At 47.0% G+C, this 16,709-nt stretch overlaps 1 protein-coding gene across 4 annotated transcripts in view; it reads right to left on the bottom strand.

The window, feature by feature from the left end:
• Positions 1-16,709, bottom strand: part of LIN7A (lin-7 homolog A, crumbs cell polarity complex component) — a 73,703-nt gene that overhangs the window by 31,487 nt on the left and 25,507 nt on the right. For all 4 annotated transcript variants that reach the window (XM_068168101.1, XM_068168100.1, XM_068168103.1 and 1 more), the window contains exon 2: positions 12,169-12,287. In XM_068168101.1, the coding sequence (XP_068024202.1) occupies positions 12,169-12,287 (119 nt within the window). The remainder of the gene's footprint in view (positions 1-12,168; positions 12,288-16,709) is intronic.

Below are 16,709 nucleotides of genomic sequence, written 5' to 3'. Positions count from 1 at the left end.
TTTGCTGGTGGCTTCATCCATCCCTGCCATCCCCTGGCCAAAGGGATCAGCCACAGGAGGTTCCTCATCTCTTGTGAGCACCTGATGGGACCCAACAGCCTCCAAGCCTTTGTGCTGGGTCAGGTCTCAGGGCTTGTCTGCAAACCTTTGGTGGCCACCTCAGGGGGAAGCAGCTGTCCAGCTGCCAGGTTCTCATTGAGTTGAGGCTCCTGGGCAAGCTTAGCAATGGAGATGGAACTTCTGCCACCCAAGCCCCAGGGCTGAGGTGTGATCACAGAGCTGGAGAAGCAGCTGGAGGGAACAGCAGCAGATCAGATGATGCAGGTTTAAAAATAGAGCCCACGTCAGCCTCTCCTTCAGCTGCTGGCCAGGGGCTTGCTGGGGAGCTGAGGAACCCAGCTGGGTGTCTCCTCTGCTAGGCACTGCTGATGCCTCCTCAAGTGCCAAAGCCAAATCCCAAGACATACTGGGGGGGGTTCCTGGATGGTAGGAGCTTGGTTGGAGGTCTCCTTATCCAGGGGGTGCTGCAGGGTGTTAGGTCAAAGGCTGGACTCAAGGATCCTGGGACACTGCAAGAAGGCTGCCAAGGGAAGTGGTTGAGGCCCCATTCCTGGAGATATTCAAGGTGAGGCTGGACAAGACTCTGGGCAGCCTGATCTAGTGGAGGATGTCCCTGCTGAGTGCAGAGGGGGTTGGACTGGATGGCCTCTGGAGGTCCCTTCCAACCCAAACCATTTTATGATTCTATAATCCTAACAGTTTCTGGGTTTGGTGGGGGCTGGGGGTCCTGAAGGAAACTAGGTCAGTTTTAACAAAGTGAAAAAATCCCAAATCTGAATCTTGATGAATTATTAAGCTGTCCTTAGGCACTGGGAGCAGGGGGGGGGAACCAGCACAAACAGCACAGGCCTGAACCATTGCTAAAACTTCATGAAGTATAATCACTGCAAGGTTGTAATATCTTCATTTAGGGTGGAATATTTCATGGAGGCACCAGTTAAAATGCCAGACTATTACTTGCTCTAGTAGTTCCTCTCTTTTTTTTGTGCCTGTGTTGCTGTCTGAAACCTGAACCACATTTTGGTCCCTAGGTTCTTGCCATCTGAGGTTGTGCCTGTCCAAGAAACAACCCAACAGGGGTTACAGGCTCCAGCCAGAACCTCTCTCCTCCCTCCTGTGCAAGCAGAAGAGCACAGCAGATGTACCAGGAAATTCCTGCTGTCACATCCTCTGCACAGATTGGGTGAGTCAGCTCAAATGCTCCTGGTGTTGCTGTTAGGACACACAAGACCTCCAGGTGCCTTCTTTTCTTCCCTCCAATGTTGATACTGCCTGGAAACACCACTCTGAGCCTAGCAAGTCAACAGGAAGTGGCTTGGCACCCTTTCAAGTACCATGAAAAATAGACTTTTCTTTTATTAAATGAATAGACTTAAATTAATAAACATATTTTATTACATAAAAATGACTTACATCAGGAGCAACAACAACAAAAAAAAGACAATGATTGAAAATTCTTCCCCATGAGGGTGGTGAGAGACTGGCACAGGTCGCCCAGGGAGGTGGTGGATGCCTCATCCCTGGGGGTTTTTCAGGCCAGGCTGGATGTGGCTGTGAGCAACCTGCTGTAGTGTGAGGTGTCCCTGGCCATGGCAGGGGGGGTGGAACTCGATGCTCCTTGAGGTCCCTTCCAGCCCTGACAATTCTGAGTCATTTAGTTTATTTTCATGTTCTTTATGCACTGTTCTTTAGTTGGTGCTAAGTCAATAGCAACTCTGATCTGGCATCTTTGAAGGCAATGTTACAGGTGTCTTAGAAACTGCATCCTCTGCCATCAGCCTGGAGAAGAGAAGGCTCCAGGGAGACCTAAGAGCAGCCTGCCAGTACCTGAAGGGGGCTACAAGAAGGATGGAGAGAGACTGTTTGCAAAGGCCTGCAGGGACAGGACAAGGAGGAATGGCTTCAAACTAGAGCAGAGCAGATTTAGATTGGATGTTACAAACAAGTTCTAAGGTCTGGAGCCCTCAACACAGGAAGGATATGGACCTGATGGAGAGGGTCCAGAGCAGGGCCACGTAAATGATCAGGGAGTTGGAACAGCTCTGAAACAAGGACAGGCTGAGGGAGCTGGGGGTGTCCAGCCTGGAGAAGAGAAGGCCCCAGGGAGACCTAAGAGCAGCCTGCCAGTACCTGAAGGGGACTACAGGAAGGATGCAGAGAGACTGTTTGCAACAGCCTCCAGGGACAGGACAAGGAGCAATAGCTTCACACTAGAGAAGAACAGATTTAGACTGGATGTGAGGAACAAGTTCTTTACCATGAGGGTCGTGAAAGACTGGAACAGGTTTCCCTGGGCAGCCTGATCTAGTTGGGGATGTCCCTGCTGACTGTGGGGAGGTTGGACTGGATGAGCTTTGGAGGTCCCTTCCAGCCCAGACCATTCTATGATTCTATGAAGTTCATCTCCAATGTTGCTATCAAGCTGAGAATGCAGGGAGAAGGAAGGAAATTGTTGATGTCTCTTGATTTTAAACACCAAGAAGAAACATAGCAACAATGGAGCATTAAAGCAGTTGTGTACAAGTTTTCTTTTCTGAAGGCACCATCGAAAAATAGAGATTGAGAGTCATTGCTCAAGAGTCTCATCAGTGACATCAGCTGAGTGGAAACAGAGGCTCCCATGAAGGCAGACACAATGGTGCAGTGGCTTCCAAAAAACCTGTCAGCAAAAATATTTCTCAGTACTTCCCCTTGATGCTGATTTCACAGAATCACAGAGTCACCATGGTTGGAAGAGACCTGAAAGATCATCAAGTCCAACTAGTCACCACAGACCTCATGACTAAACCATGGCACCAAGTGCCACGTCCAATCCCCTCTTGAACACCTCCAGGGACTCCACCACCTCCCTGGGCAGCACATTCCAATGGTGAATGACTCTCTCAGTGAAGAACTTTCTCCTCACCTCGAGCCTACACTTCCCCTGGCACAGCTTGAGACTGTGTCCTCTTGTTCTGGTGCTGGTTGCTTGAGAGAAGAGACCAACCCCCTCCTGGCTACAACCACCCTTCAGGTAGTTGTAGACAGCAAGAAGCAGGTTGAGGTGAACTGCACCAGAGGCTATTCTGTTTATTCTGCAGAGTTTTATGTGATCAAATACAATACTGCAGCAACCAACTGAAATAATAATGTGAGGAAAACAAAAGAGATGCTGAGATCTGGCACCCATGATCCACCACAGTCACCTTCTGCAGCACATGCAGCTACAGCCCTGTGCAGAACTAAGCACCATCACCTGAGTACCACTCTTGAGGGAGTTTCAGTGACTATGGCAAGGCTACTCAGATAAACTGCAGCTAGGTCACTGCATTGGTTCTATACATTACAGGACTCTTGCAGCACTGAAATATTTCTCTTCAGTGAGTGGCACAACTCTGCAAGCAGAGCACAAATGTGAGCCACGTAGACATTAGCCAACTCTGAGAATTGATCTTTAATCAAAACTAATGGGAGAAAGCACTGATTAAAGATCAGTGACACAGTCTGGCCCCAGATTCTGGGGTACTCCATCTGTTAAATCAATGCATTTAGCTCTAGGCAGCTTAAAGGAAAGTGACAACAGCAGCTGTTTTAAATATCCTGCAGTGAAGCCATGAAAGTCATAGGGGCTTAGTAGTTGTTCAGAGACTTCATCACGCATTCTCCCAGACAAAGCTTGCACAGCTTAGTAAATTCATGTAATTGCCATTAATGAAGGCCATCTGCTGAGTGACAAGGTAGTAACCCCAAAAGTTCTCACTCATGCCACCCAGGGCTTGCAAGCAACAGTAATGCTTCAACCTCTTAAGGTGAAGCAGCAATGGAAACTTTGGGGTTTATTTCCTGAAATTTGCATTATTTCTGGCTACATCCACCCTAAAAAAACAGCACTCACTTTAGCACAGGCATTTAATTTAAAAAACATAGTTTCTGGATTTACTGCTAACTTCACCAGGCAGCCTGTCTTCTGAAGTGTGATATTTTTCCTTTCTGCCCTCATTTACACACATGACAAATCCTTTCCTCAACTCATTCTTAGAGACTTGTAACCAGAAGAGGGAAAGTAAAATTCTGCAAAGCCTGAAAACCCCATGCAGTGCTACAGGCTGGGGACAGAGTGGCTCGAGAGCAGCCAGGCAGAAAGGGACTTGGGGGTATTGGTTGATAGTAGGCTGAACAGAAGCCAGCAGTGTGCCCAGGTGGCCAAGAAGGCCAATGGCATCCTGGCCTGCATCAGCAATAGTGTGGCAGGCAGGAGCAGGGAGGTCATTCTGCCCTGTGCTCAGCACTGGTTAGGCCACACCTTGAGTCCTGTGTCCAGTTCTGGGCCCCTCAGTTTAGGAAAGATGTTGAGGTGCTGGAAGGTGTCCAGAGAAGGGCAACAAAGCTGGGGAGGGGTTTGGAACACAGCCCTGTGAAGAGAGGCTGAGGGAGCTGGGGTGGTTTAGCCTGGAGAAAAGAAGGCTCAGGGGAGACCTTGTTGCTCTCTACAACTTCCTGAAGGGAGGCTGTAGCCAGGTGGGGGTTGGTTTCTTCTCCCAGGCAACCAGCGCCAGAACAAGAGGACACAGTCTCAAGCTGTGCCAGGGGAGGTTTAGGATGTTTAAGAAGAGCCTGGATGAGGCACTTGGTGCCATGGTTTAGTTGATTAGATGGTGTTGGGGGATAGATTTGGCTTGATGATCTCAAAGGTCTTTTCCAACCTGGTCTATTCTATTCTATTCTATTCTATTCTATTCTATTCTATTCTATTCTATTCTATTCTATTCTATTCTATTCTATTCTATTCTAAAACATTACCACTCTGCCATAGCTTCATCTTTGGGAGAAGCCAAGTAATGCCTTTTCCCAACAGTGAGTGAGGTACTCATTTAGTGGGTATTTTTTATCATTACTCTATCTGGCTTTTCATTGTTGGGACACTGGTAATGGACAAGGGATGGAACAGTACAGCAAAAGATTCATGCACATGCTGCATGGTACAAATCAATCCCTGCATAAGTATGTGAACAACTGAAGGAGTTGGGTCAATCTGCACAATTCTGTCCCTGATACTGCAGGAGTGTTACTGCTCAATTAATGCTGCACCAATTCTGATTGGACTGTCTGGAATACCATAACAAGGTATAACAAGGTGTCATGGAATCACAGAATCATAGAATTGTCAGGGTTGCAAGGGACCTCACAAGGAGCATCTAGGTCCAACCCCTTGCTATGGGCAGGGACACCCCACACTAGAATCAGAGAATCAACCAGGTTGGAAAAGACCTCAGAGATCATCAAGTCCAACCTATTACCTAAAGCCTAACACTTCATGACAACTAAACCATGGCTCCAAGTGCCACATCTAATCCCTTTTTGAACACTTCCAGGGATGGTGACTCCACCACACACTCCAATGGCCAATTACTCTTTCTGGGAAGAAGTTTCTCCTCACCTTGAGCCTGAACTTCCCCTGGCACAGCTTGAGACTGTGTCCTCTTGTTTTGGTGCTGGTTGCCTGGTAGAAGAGACCGAGCCCCACCCGGCTACAACCTCCCTTCAGGTAGTTGTAGAGAGTGGTAAGATCTCCCCTGAGCCTCCTCTTCTCCAGGCTAAACACCCCCAGCTCCCTCAGCCTCTCCTCACAGGACTTGTGCCTAGATAAGATTGCTCAGAGCCACATCCAGCCTAGCCTTAAAATCCTCCAGGGATGGGGCTCCACCACCTGCCTGGGCAACCTAAGGAGAACTTTGCTTCCCAGCCTATCTAATGGGCCATCATGCTAATATAAATGTACTGCTTGCTGTAATCCCCCCCTTCAGGAGCCATTGGGTGATGAATGAAGGCAGGAACCCTGTTGCCATGGAGCAAAGAGAGTCCAGAAATGCAGAGAGCAGAGCATCTCAGAAGTCCTCCCACAAGGCCTTTATTACTGCACTGTAGAATCCCAAACATTACAGAGTCTCAGAGTCCCACTTACAGCACAAGTTCTGGAAGCCCTTAACAGACAAAGCAGCTAACAGAAGTCCTGAGCAGATCCCTAGCAGCATCCCTGCACCCAAGCCTTAGCCAGAAGTAGCTAACTGACAGAAGCAGAAGTCCCTAGCAGCCCAAAGCCCCCAAGCTGTTCCTAACCTAAGTCCCTAACCCAAGTGACTCTAGCTCAGAGTGGCTGTCTCTATACTCTGTGTTATCAATCACAGGGTTGGAAGGGACACTTTCTTTTTAGTGACTAACAACAATTAAAGTAATTTTATCAATTCAAGTTGCCTGGTTTTATCTTGCACATGAAGATACCTTCCCAGTGCTTCATTTATGCATTTATGTTCACAGCCTTGCCCTTCATCATAAGAAGGATACAGAGCTGTTGGAGTGAGTCCAGAGGTGGCCACAAAGATGATCCAAGGGCTGGAACACCTCTGCTATGAGGATAGGCTGAGAGAGCTGGGGCTGTGCTGCCTAGAGAGGAGAAGACTCTGAGGGGACCTTAGAGCTGCCTTCCAATACCTGAAGGGATCCTCCAGGAAGCCTTCAGAGGGACTTTTCCTGAGGGTGTCTAGAGACAGGACAGGGGGGAATGGTTGGAGCTGAGGCAGAGTAGGTCTAGAATGGATGTCAGGAAGTTCTTCAGTACCAGAGTTGTGAGACTCTGGAACTGGCTGCCCAGGAAGGCTGTGTCTGCCTCCTGCCTGGGGGTGTTGAAGGCCAGGTTGGATGAGGCCTTGAGCAGCTGAGTCTCTTTGAGAGGTGTCCCTGCCCATAGTGGGGAGTAGATGAGCTCGAAGGGCCTTTCCAACCTGAACCCTTCTATGATTCCATGATTCTATGACCTTTCCAGTAACCTCAAGGGAACCAGGTGACTATGACACAGCAACAGCTTCAAATAAACAGCAAAAACACATAGAAAGGGAAAGCACTGAATGGCATGTTGGACAAGATTCATGCAGCTTTTGCCAGGTGACAAAGCTGCAGAATGCTAATTAATCTTCATGTAGCTAGGGAGCTTCAGAAACAACTAATTTGAAAACACAATTATTATTAAAAAAACCAAAACACCCTCAATTTTAATGTGACCAGACTTTGGTTAACTTGCTTTCTGATCTTGGGGTCCTCAGGTGTAAGGGAAATATTGAGGCCATTACATACTGTCGCTTACTTCCATCATTTTCAGAGCCAACACGTACTCTTGCCTAGTGCCAGACAGAATATTTCAGTTAGTGGTACTTATATTTAGCTAAGTGAGGACCATTAATCACTATTTCCTGACACAGCATCCTAGAAAAACACCAAAGTACTTCTATTTAAATTTCATTCACTCAGCCACTTGGAAAAGATATTTCTTTCTCTGGGATATTCGTGTGGGGTTTTGAACTGGTAGAAAGGGTGACTAAATAAGTTCCCATAAAAACAACTGAGGAATAGAACAGAACAGAACAGAACAGAACAGAATAGAATAGAATAGAATAGAATAGAATAGAATAGAATAGAATAGAATAGAATAGAATAGAATAGAGTAGAATAGGTTGGAAAATACTTTTGAGATCATCAAGTCCAACCTATCACCCAACACCATCTAATCAACTAAACCATGGCACCAAGTGCCTCATCCAGTCTCTATCTAAACACCTCCAGTGATGGTTTCACCACCTCCCTGGGCAGCACATTCCAATGGCCAATCATATATAGCTTCCTACACATCAGATTAGAATGTGTGTCATCTAATAAAAGATCTCATTCTTTTAAAAGCTAATTGGTCACCGAAGTGGCCTCCTGCTTCTGTCATTAAAGGACTTGTAGAGGGGCCAAGTTATGTCTGGTCACCCACTTAGCCTAATACTGAGTTTCTTCAGGGCTGTATTTTCACAATCAAGCTCACTGGATAGTCCATAACTTCTTAGACTGGGAAAGAAAATGTTCATTTTCCAAGACTCCTTCGTTACAAAGCTTATAGAATTACAAGAGTCAGCCATAACCTTCTATATTAGATTTTCTGATAGAAGAATGTGAGGCTCAGATCTTGCATTACACAATGAACACACCACAGTGCAGATCTGAACCTCTGTGTACATATAATAAGCAGTTTCTCCCCAAATTTACATGCTAATACAAAGCCTGCCACTGCTCCTTATCCCCTTTCAATTACTCCCACCTACTGCTCACATATGATCTGCTTCTCCAGGAAGGCTTCTTGTATTCCAAACAACTCCCACTTTCCCTTTTAGATCCTACTGACTGATGTGCTTTCTCTTGTAATGGCAAGAATTTTTCTCCTCCAGACTATGTAGGTGTTCATAAAAGGAATTAAAAACACTCTTGCATACTGCACTTGGGGTAGGAGAAGATAAACAACGGGAGGAAACATTTAAAGGCCTATTTCTGCCTAGCCCCAGCTAGCTCCAAACAACCCCTGTTCTGTTCAGTAAAGGAACTATCAGTGTTTCATAAACTCCACTTCACATGGAGGGCATGCAAGAAGGGCATCCCTGACTTATTCTATTCTATTCTATTCTATTCTATTCTATTCTATTCTATTCTATTCTATTCTATTCTCATGGCAAGACCCAGCCAAAACATCCCCCGAGCTCCAGCTGCAGTACTTGGAGCTATCTAGCAATGTAATGTGACCAAAATATTCCATGCTTTTCTTCTTCTTCTTTTTTTCTTTTAACTGGGAGGAATTATTTTCTGCAATTTTCCATCAACTCTTCAATCAGTGAAAAAAAAAGATAAGTCTCAGCCTAAATGTTTGCCAAAGGTTTAATCTAAGTAACTAAAGTGAGGAGCTGCATGTTGAATAGCCTTAAGTAAGTAGCAATGTATATATGTCAATTCTCCCTTTCTTTCTGTCCAGCTCTGGGCCCCTCAGTTTAGGAAGGACATTGAGACACTTGAATGTGTCCAGAGAAGGGCAACAAAGCTGGGGAGAGGTCTTGAGCACAACCCCTATGAGAAGAGGCTGAGGCAGCTGGGGTTGTTAAGCCTGGAGAAGAGGAGGCTCCCATAATATTGCATCTTCTCCATAATCTGGCTGCATGGCCAGTTCTTCCCTTTCTCCTCCCTTTCCCTGACCCCAGGCTGAGCACAGTTATCTCTTGCACAGTACTGTGGGGCAGGGTTTCACCCTCGAGCAGCCTGGCTAATTTTTGCTGTGCTGTTTGGGCCAAGGTTAGGGGTGAGGCAGGTAGGCATAGTGTGGGGGCATTGAGGTCTGGGATTTGGCCTGGTTGGGAGGAAGGTTTTGCAAGGGTTGGGCCTAATGAGGTTGTGATAAGCACAGGTGGAGAACTGGGCCGAGGTTGAATATGGATTTATGTATTTTCACAGTCTCACAGCACATGACAAGCTGGAAGAGACCTCCAGAGATCATCCAGTCCAACCTCCCCTGCCAGAGCAGCATCACCCAGGGTACTCCACACAGGAGTGAATCCAGGTGGGTTTGGAATGTGTCCAGAGAAGTAGACTCCACAACCTCTCAGCCTTCTCTTCTCCAGACTAAACAGCCCCAGGGCTCTCAGTCTCTCTTCACAGGGGAGATGCTCAAGTCCCCTAAGCATCCTCCTGGCTCTCCCTTGGACTCTCTCCAGCAGGTCTCTGTCTCTCTTGAACTGGGGAGCCCAGAACTGGACACAGGATTGCAGCTGTGGTCTGAGCAGGGCAGAGCAGAGGGGGAGGAGAACCTCCCTAGCCCTACTGGCCACACTTTTCTTGCTGCACCCCAGGATCCCATTGGCTCTCTTGGCCACAAGGGCACATTGCTGTCCCATGCAGAACTTGCTGTCCACCAGCACTCCAAGGCCTTTCTCCATGGAGCTGCTTTCCAGCAGGGCAGCCTCTAACCTGTCCTGGTGTCTGCTGTGATTTCTGCCCAGATGCAGGAGCCTGCACTCGTCCTTATTGGACTTCATGATGTTTGCCTGCAGGCAGCTCTCTTTCTGTATATACTTGTATTCCATTGGATCTCCAATTCTGTGAGAGCATTTTTGTTTTACTCCTTTTGGGGTGTAAAATAGTTTTCTGTCTGCTCAACCCAAGACACATGTGTGGGATGGTTTCACTCAACACACCGTGAAGACCTTTTGTGCCACTGAGATGAGCCTGTCAAAATCTACTTTGAGTTCAATTACTTGAGAGTGCGTTTGTCTAAGCCATTTTACTGCTTCCTATGCTCCATACCTGTTTCAACAACCTTTATGTTTCCTTCTGCTGAGACTGTTTTCCAGAGATTAACCTAAATTTGGTAAGATTTCACTGATGATGCTCCAAAGACTGACAGTTCCCTGTAACAATCAGAGCAGCAGGCTCTGCTATCTGAAAAAAAAGCCCCACACACCAGAAACCCAGCTCCACAACTTTTCAATGTTCTGTGGTCAATTAAAGAAGCATTTATTAGTTAAGTGAAAGGAGCAATCTGAACATCAGCTTCTCACAGTACATAGTGCCAGCAGGAGCAGGGAAATCATTCTGCCCCTGGACTCAGCACTGGTTAGGCCACACCTTGAGTCCTGTACGCAGTTCTGGGCCCCTCAGTTTAAGAAGGATATTGAGACACTTGAACGTGTCCAGAGAAGGGCAACAAGGCTGGGGAGAGGTCTGGAGCACAGCCCTGTGAGGAGAGGCTGAGGGAGCTGGGGTTGTTTAGCCTGGAGAAGAGGAGGCTCAGGGGAGACCTTCTTGCTCTCTACAACTCCCTGAAGGGAGGTTGTAGCCAGGTGGGGGTTGGTCTCTTCTCCCAGGCAAACAGCACCAGAACAAGAGGACACAGTCTCAAGCTGTGCCAGGGGAGGTTTAGGCTGGAGGTGAGGAGAAAGCTCTTCCTAGAAAGAGTAATTGACCATTGGAATGTACTGCCCAGGGAGGTGGTGGAGTCACCATCCCTGGAGGTGTTCAAAAAATGATTGGATGTAGCACCTGGTGCCATGGTTTAGTTAATCATGAGGTGTTGGGCAATAGGTTGGACTTGATCTCTGAGGTCTTTTCCAATCTTATTAATTCTATGATTCTATGATTATTTATTGTCATGGAACATTATTCCCTTTAAAAAGCCTTGAAAACTGCCATCTCATGAAGTGGAAGCCTCTCTCTTGTTTCTCACATGGACAATATATTCCCTAAAACAAAGAGTGTGTTGCGTTTTGCTTATTAAACTCACGTCTGTTCCTTCCTTTCTTCTTTCCAGCCACCCCAGCAGGCCACTCAATCAATACACTACTGTTGCCTAGTTATCAGGAGTTAAATTCTGCTGCTATTGAGAGAACATTAGATTCCCCATTGATTTCATCAGGGAGGATTAGTCCCAGGCAACAGACAGATAAACTGAAACAGAAATTCTTGCAGATTTTCTTAAGGGGCATTTAGAGCTCCTTCTGTCTTGGCAGATGAACAGCACTCAGTTTAGTAACTAAGAAGCCTGACACAATGTTGTATTAACTCAGGGTTTCTGCCTAGAAATCTTCTAAGTATTTGTTGTTTGACTGCTTTAAAGCTGCTGTTTGTGTGCATGTAGGAAGTGAGATGCTTCTCTTCTAGCTCGACTGAAAGAAAACAGTCATCATTTATCCAGCGTTGAGCAGAGCTTAGGAAGGCCTTGCCCATGGCTGGCAGGGTAATGATCACAGTTCTTAGCAATCTGACAAGGATTTCTGGCATGTGGAGCAGGGCCCACTGGGACTCGACCACTGACTTCAACAGCAGGACTCCTGTCAGCTTCAGTTAACTTCAGCACATGCACAGCTGGTCTCCCACACCACTCTGGTTCTACCAGCGTGTCCCTGTCACACACACCTGAGCTCAAAGGAGAGGTATTTAAGCTTGCACTGACCCAACTTGGCACATCCCCATGTCCCAGCACAGCCCCTGAAACTGCATGAGCAGAATACTAAAGTACTAACCAATCACCCTTTCTCCCTAGCAAGGCTAATTGCCTCAGGCTTGATGCCCTGCAGAGGTCTTAACTGTTCTGTGCCTGCTTTTCAGTGACTTCAGCATTCAGCATGGGAACAGACAGCTACAGACACATCTCACATCCATCACCCTTTACACAAGGTACTCCTGCTTCTCCAGCACTATAAATAAGCAAATAAGCACTTTTTTTTTTTGCCAGAAGAGTGATGTTACCCTGAGAAATAATTGAAAAGCTCAACTTCATACCTCTCTGATAGCTGTGCAAAACTCACTCTGCAGCACCTTCTTTAGGGACTGGAGCTTGTGTACTGGCACTTGCCCAGATTCTTGCAGTTTCTCCAGTAACTCAATTGCTCTTGCAACATCTGAGTGGAGGAAAAAAAAAACACAAAAGGGAATACAGATCAGTGTAAACAGTGACTAATAAGTGTCTAAAAGGGCCACACTGATGCTAATTTTAAATGTAAAATCAGCTTTACCCACACATGCTGTATTAATCTCGTGCTACACCAGCCTCAGCCAGGCAACACCACTGCTGTTCTCAGATCCAAATCCCAAAGCACAGACAAACCCTGGGATGCACACATACAAGAGATACAGAGGTTCAGTGTCAGTTGCAAGCATTCTTTGTAACAGAGCACCTCATCCATGTCAGCAGACCTAAAATATTTCTTACTTTCTGCAGAGGAGAAAGTAGCACAGGGACAGAATGGGGCCTCCTGTCAGGGGATCTGAAAGGAAGAATCTGAGTCCTTATGTAAACATCCTCAGGATGGCAACATCTAAGGAAAACATTTAATCTTTTCTTCTCATAAAACCAAATCTAAATATCAGCTACTAATGAAAAGTCTTCCTGGCACAAGTAAAATCTGCTAGGGAAGAATGAGAAGCCTGCTAGAAAGGAGTAAAGTACAACGCTCTTGTCTAAGTCCTCAAAGATCTGGTCTGCCACAGAAAAACTCCTATGATACACAGAATTACCTGGAATGTTTAATGTTTTTGATGGCCTGTTTTCCTGAAGCACCTGGGGAGTGTCCAGGGTAAGATCAGACTGTCTCTGAAGAGCCTGGGAATCAGGTCCAGTTGAACAGTGCCCATACCCTCACTCTGATGATGTCTTTTCTCTTTAACACTAGTTACTAATCTACAGTTATTACCAAGATACAGAACAGAACCAAACTCCAATCCATGACATCCACATCACTCCTTAATGGCTGGGGACACGGGGCACAAGAAATAGTGGCTAGCCTCATGGAGGCAATCCCGCCCAAGCAAGGGACCTAGCAACTTGCACACCGGAGGGAACAGTATCTGAAGAGGACTACAAGAAAGCTGGGGAGGGACTTTTGAGGGTGTCAGGGAGTGATAGGACTGGGGGGGATGGAACAAAACTAGAAATGGGGAGATTGAGATTGGATATTAGGAAGAAGTTCTTCCCCATGAGGGTGGTGAGACAACGGCACAGGTTGTCCAGGGAGGTGGTGGAAGCCTCATGCCTGGTGGTTTTGAAGGCCAAGCTGGATGTGGCTGTGAGCAACCTGCTGTAGTGTGAGGTGTCCCTGCCCATGGCAGGGGGGTTGGAACTGGATGATCCTTGAGGTCCTTTCCAACCCTGACAATTCTATGATTCTATGAACTGAGTGAACAGAACAGAACAGAACAGAACAGAACAGAACAGAACAGAATAGAATAGAATAGAATAGAATAGAATAGAACAGAACCGACCAGACCAGGTTGGAAGAGACCCTCAAGATCATCACGTCCAACCTATCATCCAACACCACCTAATCAACTAAATCATATAACCAAGCACCCTAACAAGTCTCCTCCTGAACACCTCCAATGATGGTGACTCCACCACCTCCCCAGGCAGCCCATTCCAATGGGCAATCACTCTGCCTGTAAACCTATCCTGGGCAATCTTCAGGATGAGGGTTTTCACCTCCTTTGTCTTTTAATGCTCCCTTATAGCTTTCCCTGTAAATTTACAGGCATAGTTGAACGTGGTAATGATATTATCTTGACTGTGTGGTCATTCTCACATCTTCTAGCATCTTTTGCATAGACTCCTGAGCCACTGCTGTCCAGTTACACCACTATACTAAAAATAGGTCTGTATCCTAGTGATGGAATGAATGCAGAGCACTGGGCTGTTAAAACAGTATCTTGAGGCATTTCAATTCCGTGCTTTAACTGCCCTAAAAAGGAAACAAACACCCTCTCTCCAAGCACACAACTGCAAAATGACTACAATGGCTTGAAGCAAACTTAGAAAATCCTCCATTCCAGTGACAAAGTTTGTACTGATTGTGACTGGGAGATCAGGCTAATTGAAGTAGTCCTTACAATCCTTGGCTTGTGGCTGAGCTACGCTGACCAGACGTGTTAAGCAACAAAGGCATGAGAAGCTGTCTGGAACTAGAAGGGATGACAGTAGGTGAGCTGCAATAGGAATAAAATCAAATCATTTACAAGAAAGGAATTGTTCTCCAGCTGCATCAGTGTAAGGAAAAGAGAACCCAACACCTCAAAAAACTTACAATTTAAGAGTCAGGCAACTGGTCAGCACGTCATGAGCCTGGGCACTATTTCTTGTGCCCCTGTGTCCCCAGCCATTAGAGACCAGTGTGCATGTCATGGATTTGGGTTTGGTTTTGTTATGTATCTTGGTAATAGCTGTGTAAATTAGTTACTGGGAGTCCTGGTGGATAACAAGTTCTGCATGGGACATCAGTGTGCCCTGGTGGCCAAGAAGGCCAATGGGATGTATTAAGACCAGTGTGTAGAGCAGATCCAGGGAGGTTCTCCTCCCCCTCTACTCTGCCCTGCTGAGGCCTCACCTGGAATATTGCATCCAGCTCTGGGCTCCCCAGTTCAGGAGGGACAGGGATCTGCTGAAGAGAGTCCAAGGGAGGGCTATGAGGATGCTGAGGGGGCTGAGCACTACCTGGTGAGGAGAGGCTGAGAGCCCTGGGGCTGTTTAGTCTGGAGAAGAGAGGACTGAGAGGGGATCTGATCAATGTCTATCAATAGCTGAGGGCTGGGGGTCAAGAGGGAGGGCACAGGCTCTGCTCACTTGCACCCTGGGATAGGACAAGGGGCAATGGATGTAAACTGCAGCACAGGAGTTTCCACCTCAACATAAGGAGGAATTTCTTTACTGTGAGGGTCCCAGAGCACTGGAGCAGGCTGCCCAGAGAGGTTGTGGAGTCTCCTTCTCTGTAGGCTTTCAAGGCCCATCTGGATGTGTACCTGTGTGACCTGTGCTGTGATCTCTGCTCCTGCTCTGGCAGAGGGGGTGAACTCGATGATCTCTTTGGGTGCCTTCCAACCCCTGACATCCTGTGAACCTGTGAACTAGTGTTAAACAGAAAAAAACCATCATGAGAGTGAGGGTAACAGACAAGTAATTATCAAGCTTTTTTTTTTTGCAGACAGGTGCCAAAGAATAGCTCTAAATATGAGAGGAAGCAGGGTAGAAAGCACACAGTGTTTCCTGACATCCTGTGATCCTGTGAACTAGTGTTAAACAGAAAAAAACATCATCAGAGTGAGGGTAACAGACAAGTAATTATCAAGCTTTTTATTTTTTGTAGACAGGTGCCAAAGAATAGCTCTAAATATGAGAGGAAGCAGGGTAGAAAGCACACAGTGTTTCTTTCAGAGGGATGTTTCCACTTACTAGGCTGCAGTTTCTATCACAGACCAGTCTTGGAGCTCAGATGAAGCTAATCCTAACCCCATTAGTTAATATTCAAGGACCACACCTGTGCTCTTGCAACAAGAAAAGCTTTAACTACAAGTGGGCATCCAGTCCATGTTTCTGATCACTGCTAGTCTGAAATTACCTCCCTGCACAATGCACACAATGTAGGCATCATTTTGCTTTCCTGATCTGCCCATTTCTCCACTCCACATTATCTGTTGGTGGAGATAGGCAGTATCATTCAAAAGGGATCATCTGACAGACAGAGACCTTGGGGTGCTAGGAGAGAGAAGGCCTGGATTAATGAAGCAGGTTCGTGAGCTGCACATAAAGAGACAGCAGTTGAAGCTGTATTTGCAAATAAAAAGAGAAGAGCTGATGCAGAGGTGCACCTCAGAAGCCTCTGAAGCACTTACTGAGATGGTGATCAAAAAGCTAAGAGAAGATCAGTCCTGGGACCTGTCTTGTTCAACATCTTTGTGGGTGCCATGGACAGTGGCATTGAGTGCACCCTCAGCAAGTTTGCTGATGACACCAAGCTGTGTGGTGCAGCAGACACGCTGGAGGGAAGGGAGGCCATCCAGAGGGACCTGGACAGGCTGCAGAGGTGGGCACAAGCCAACCTCATGAGGTTCAACAGGACCAAGTGCAGGGTCCTGCATCTGGGTCGAGGCAATCCCAGGCACAAATCCAGGCTGGGCAGGGACTGGCTGGAAAGCAGCCCTGAGGAGAGAGACTTGGGGGTGCTGGTGGACAAGAAGCTCAACATGAGCTCTCAGTGTGCACTTGCAGCCCGGAAAGCCAATCAGATCCTGGGCTGCATCAGGAGAAGTGTGGCCAGCAGGTCAAGGGAGGTGATCCTCCCCCTCTACTCAGCTCTGGTGAGACCCCACCTGGAGTACTGTGTCCAGTTCTGGAGCCCCTATTACAAGAGGGATGTGGAGGTGCTGGAACGTGTCCAGAGAAGGGCCACGAGGATGATCAGAGGGCTGGAGCACCTCTCCTATGAGGACAGACTGAAGGAGTTGGGGCTGTTCAGTCTGGAGAAGAGAAGGCTCCGAGGTGACCTAATTGTGGCCTT

The sequence above is a fragment of the Melanerpes formicivorus genome, unplaced genomic scaffold, assembly GCF_026170545.1.
Source record: "Melanerpes formicivorus ecotype bairdi unplaced genomic scaffold, bMelFor1.0.p_v2 SCAF_132, whole genome shotgun sequence".
Lineage (NCBI taxonomy): Eukaryota > Metazoa > Chordata > Aves > Piciformes > Picidae > Melanerpes > Melanerpes formicivorus.
The sequence above is the reverse complement of the archived record's forward strand: the minus strand, read 5'-3'. Positions and strand labels throughout refer to the sequence as shown.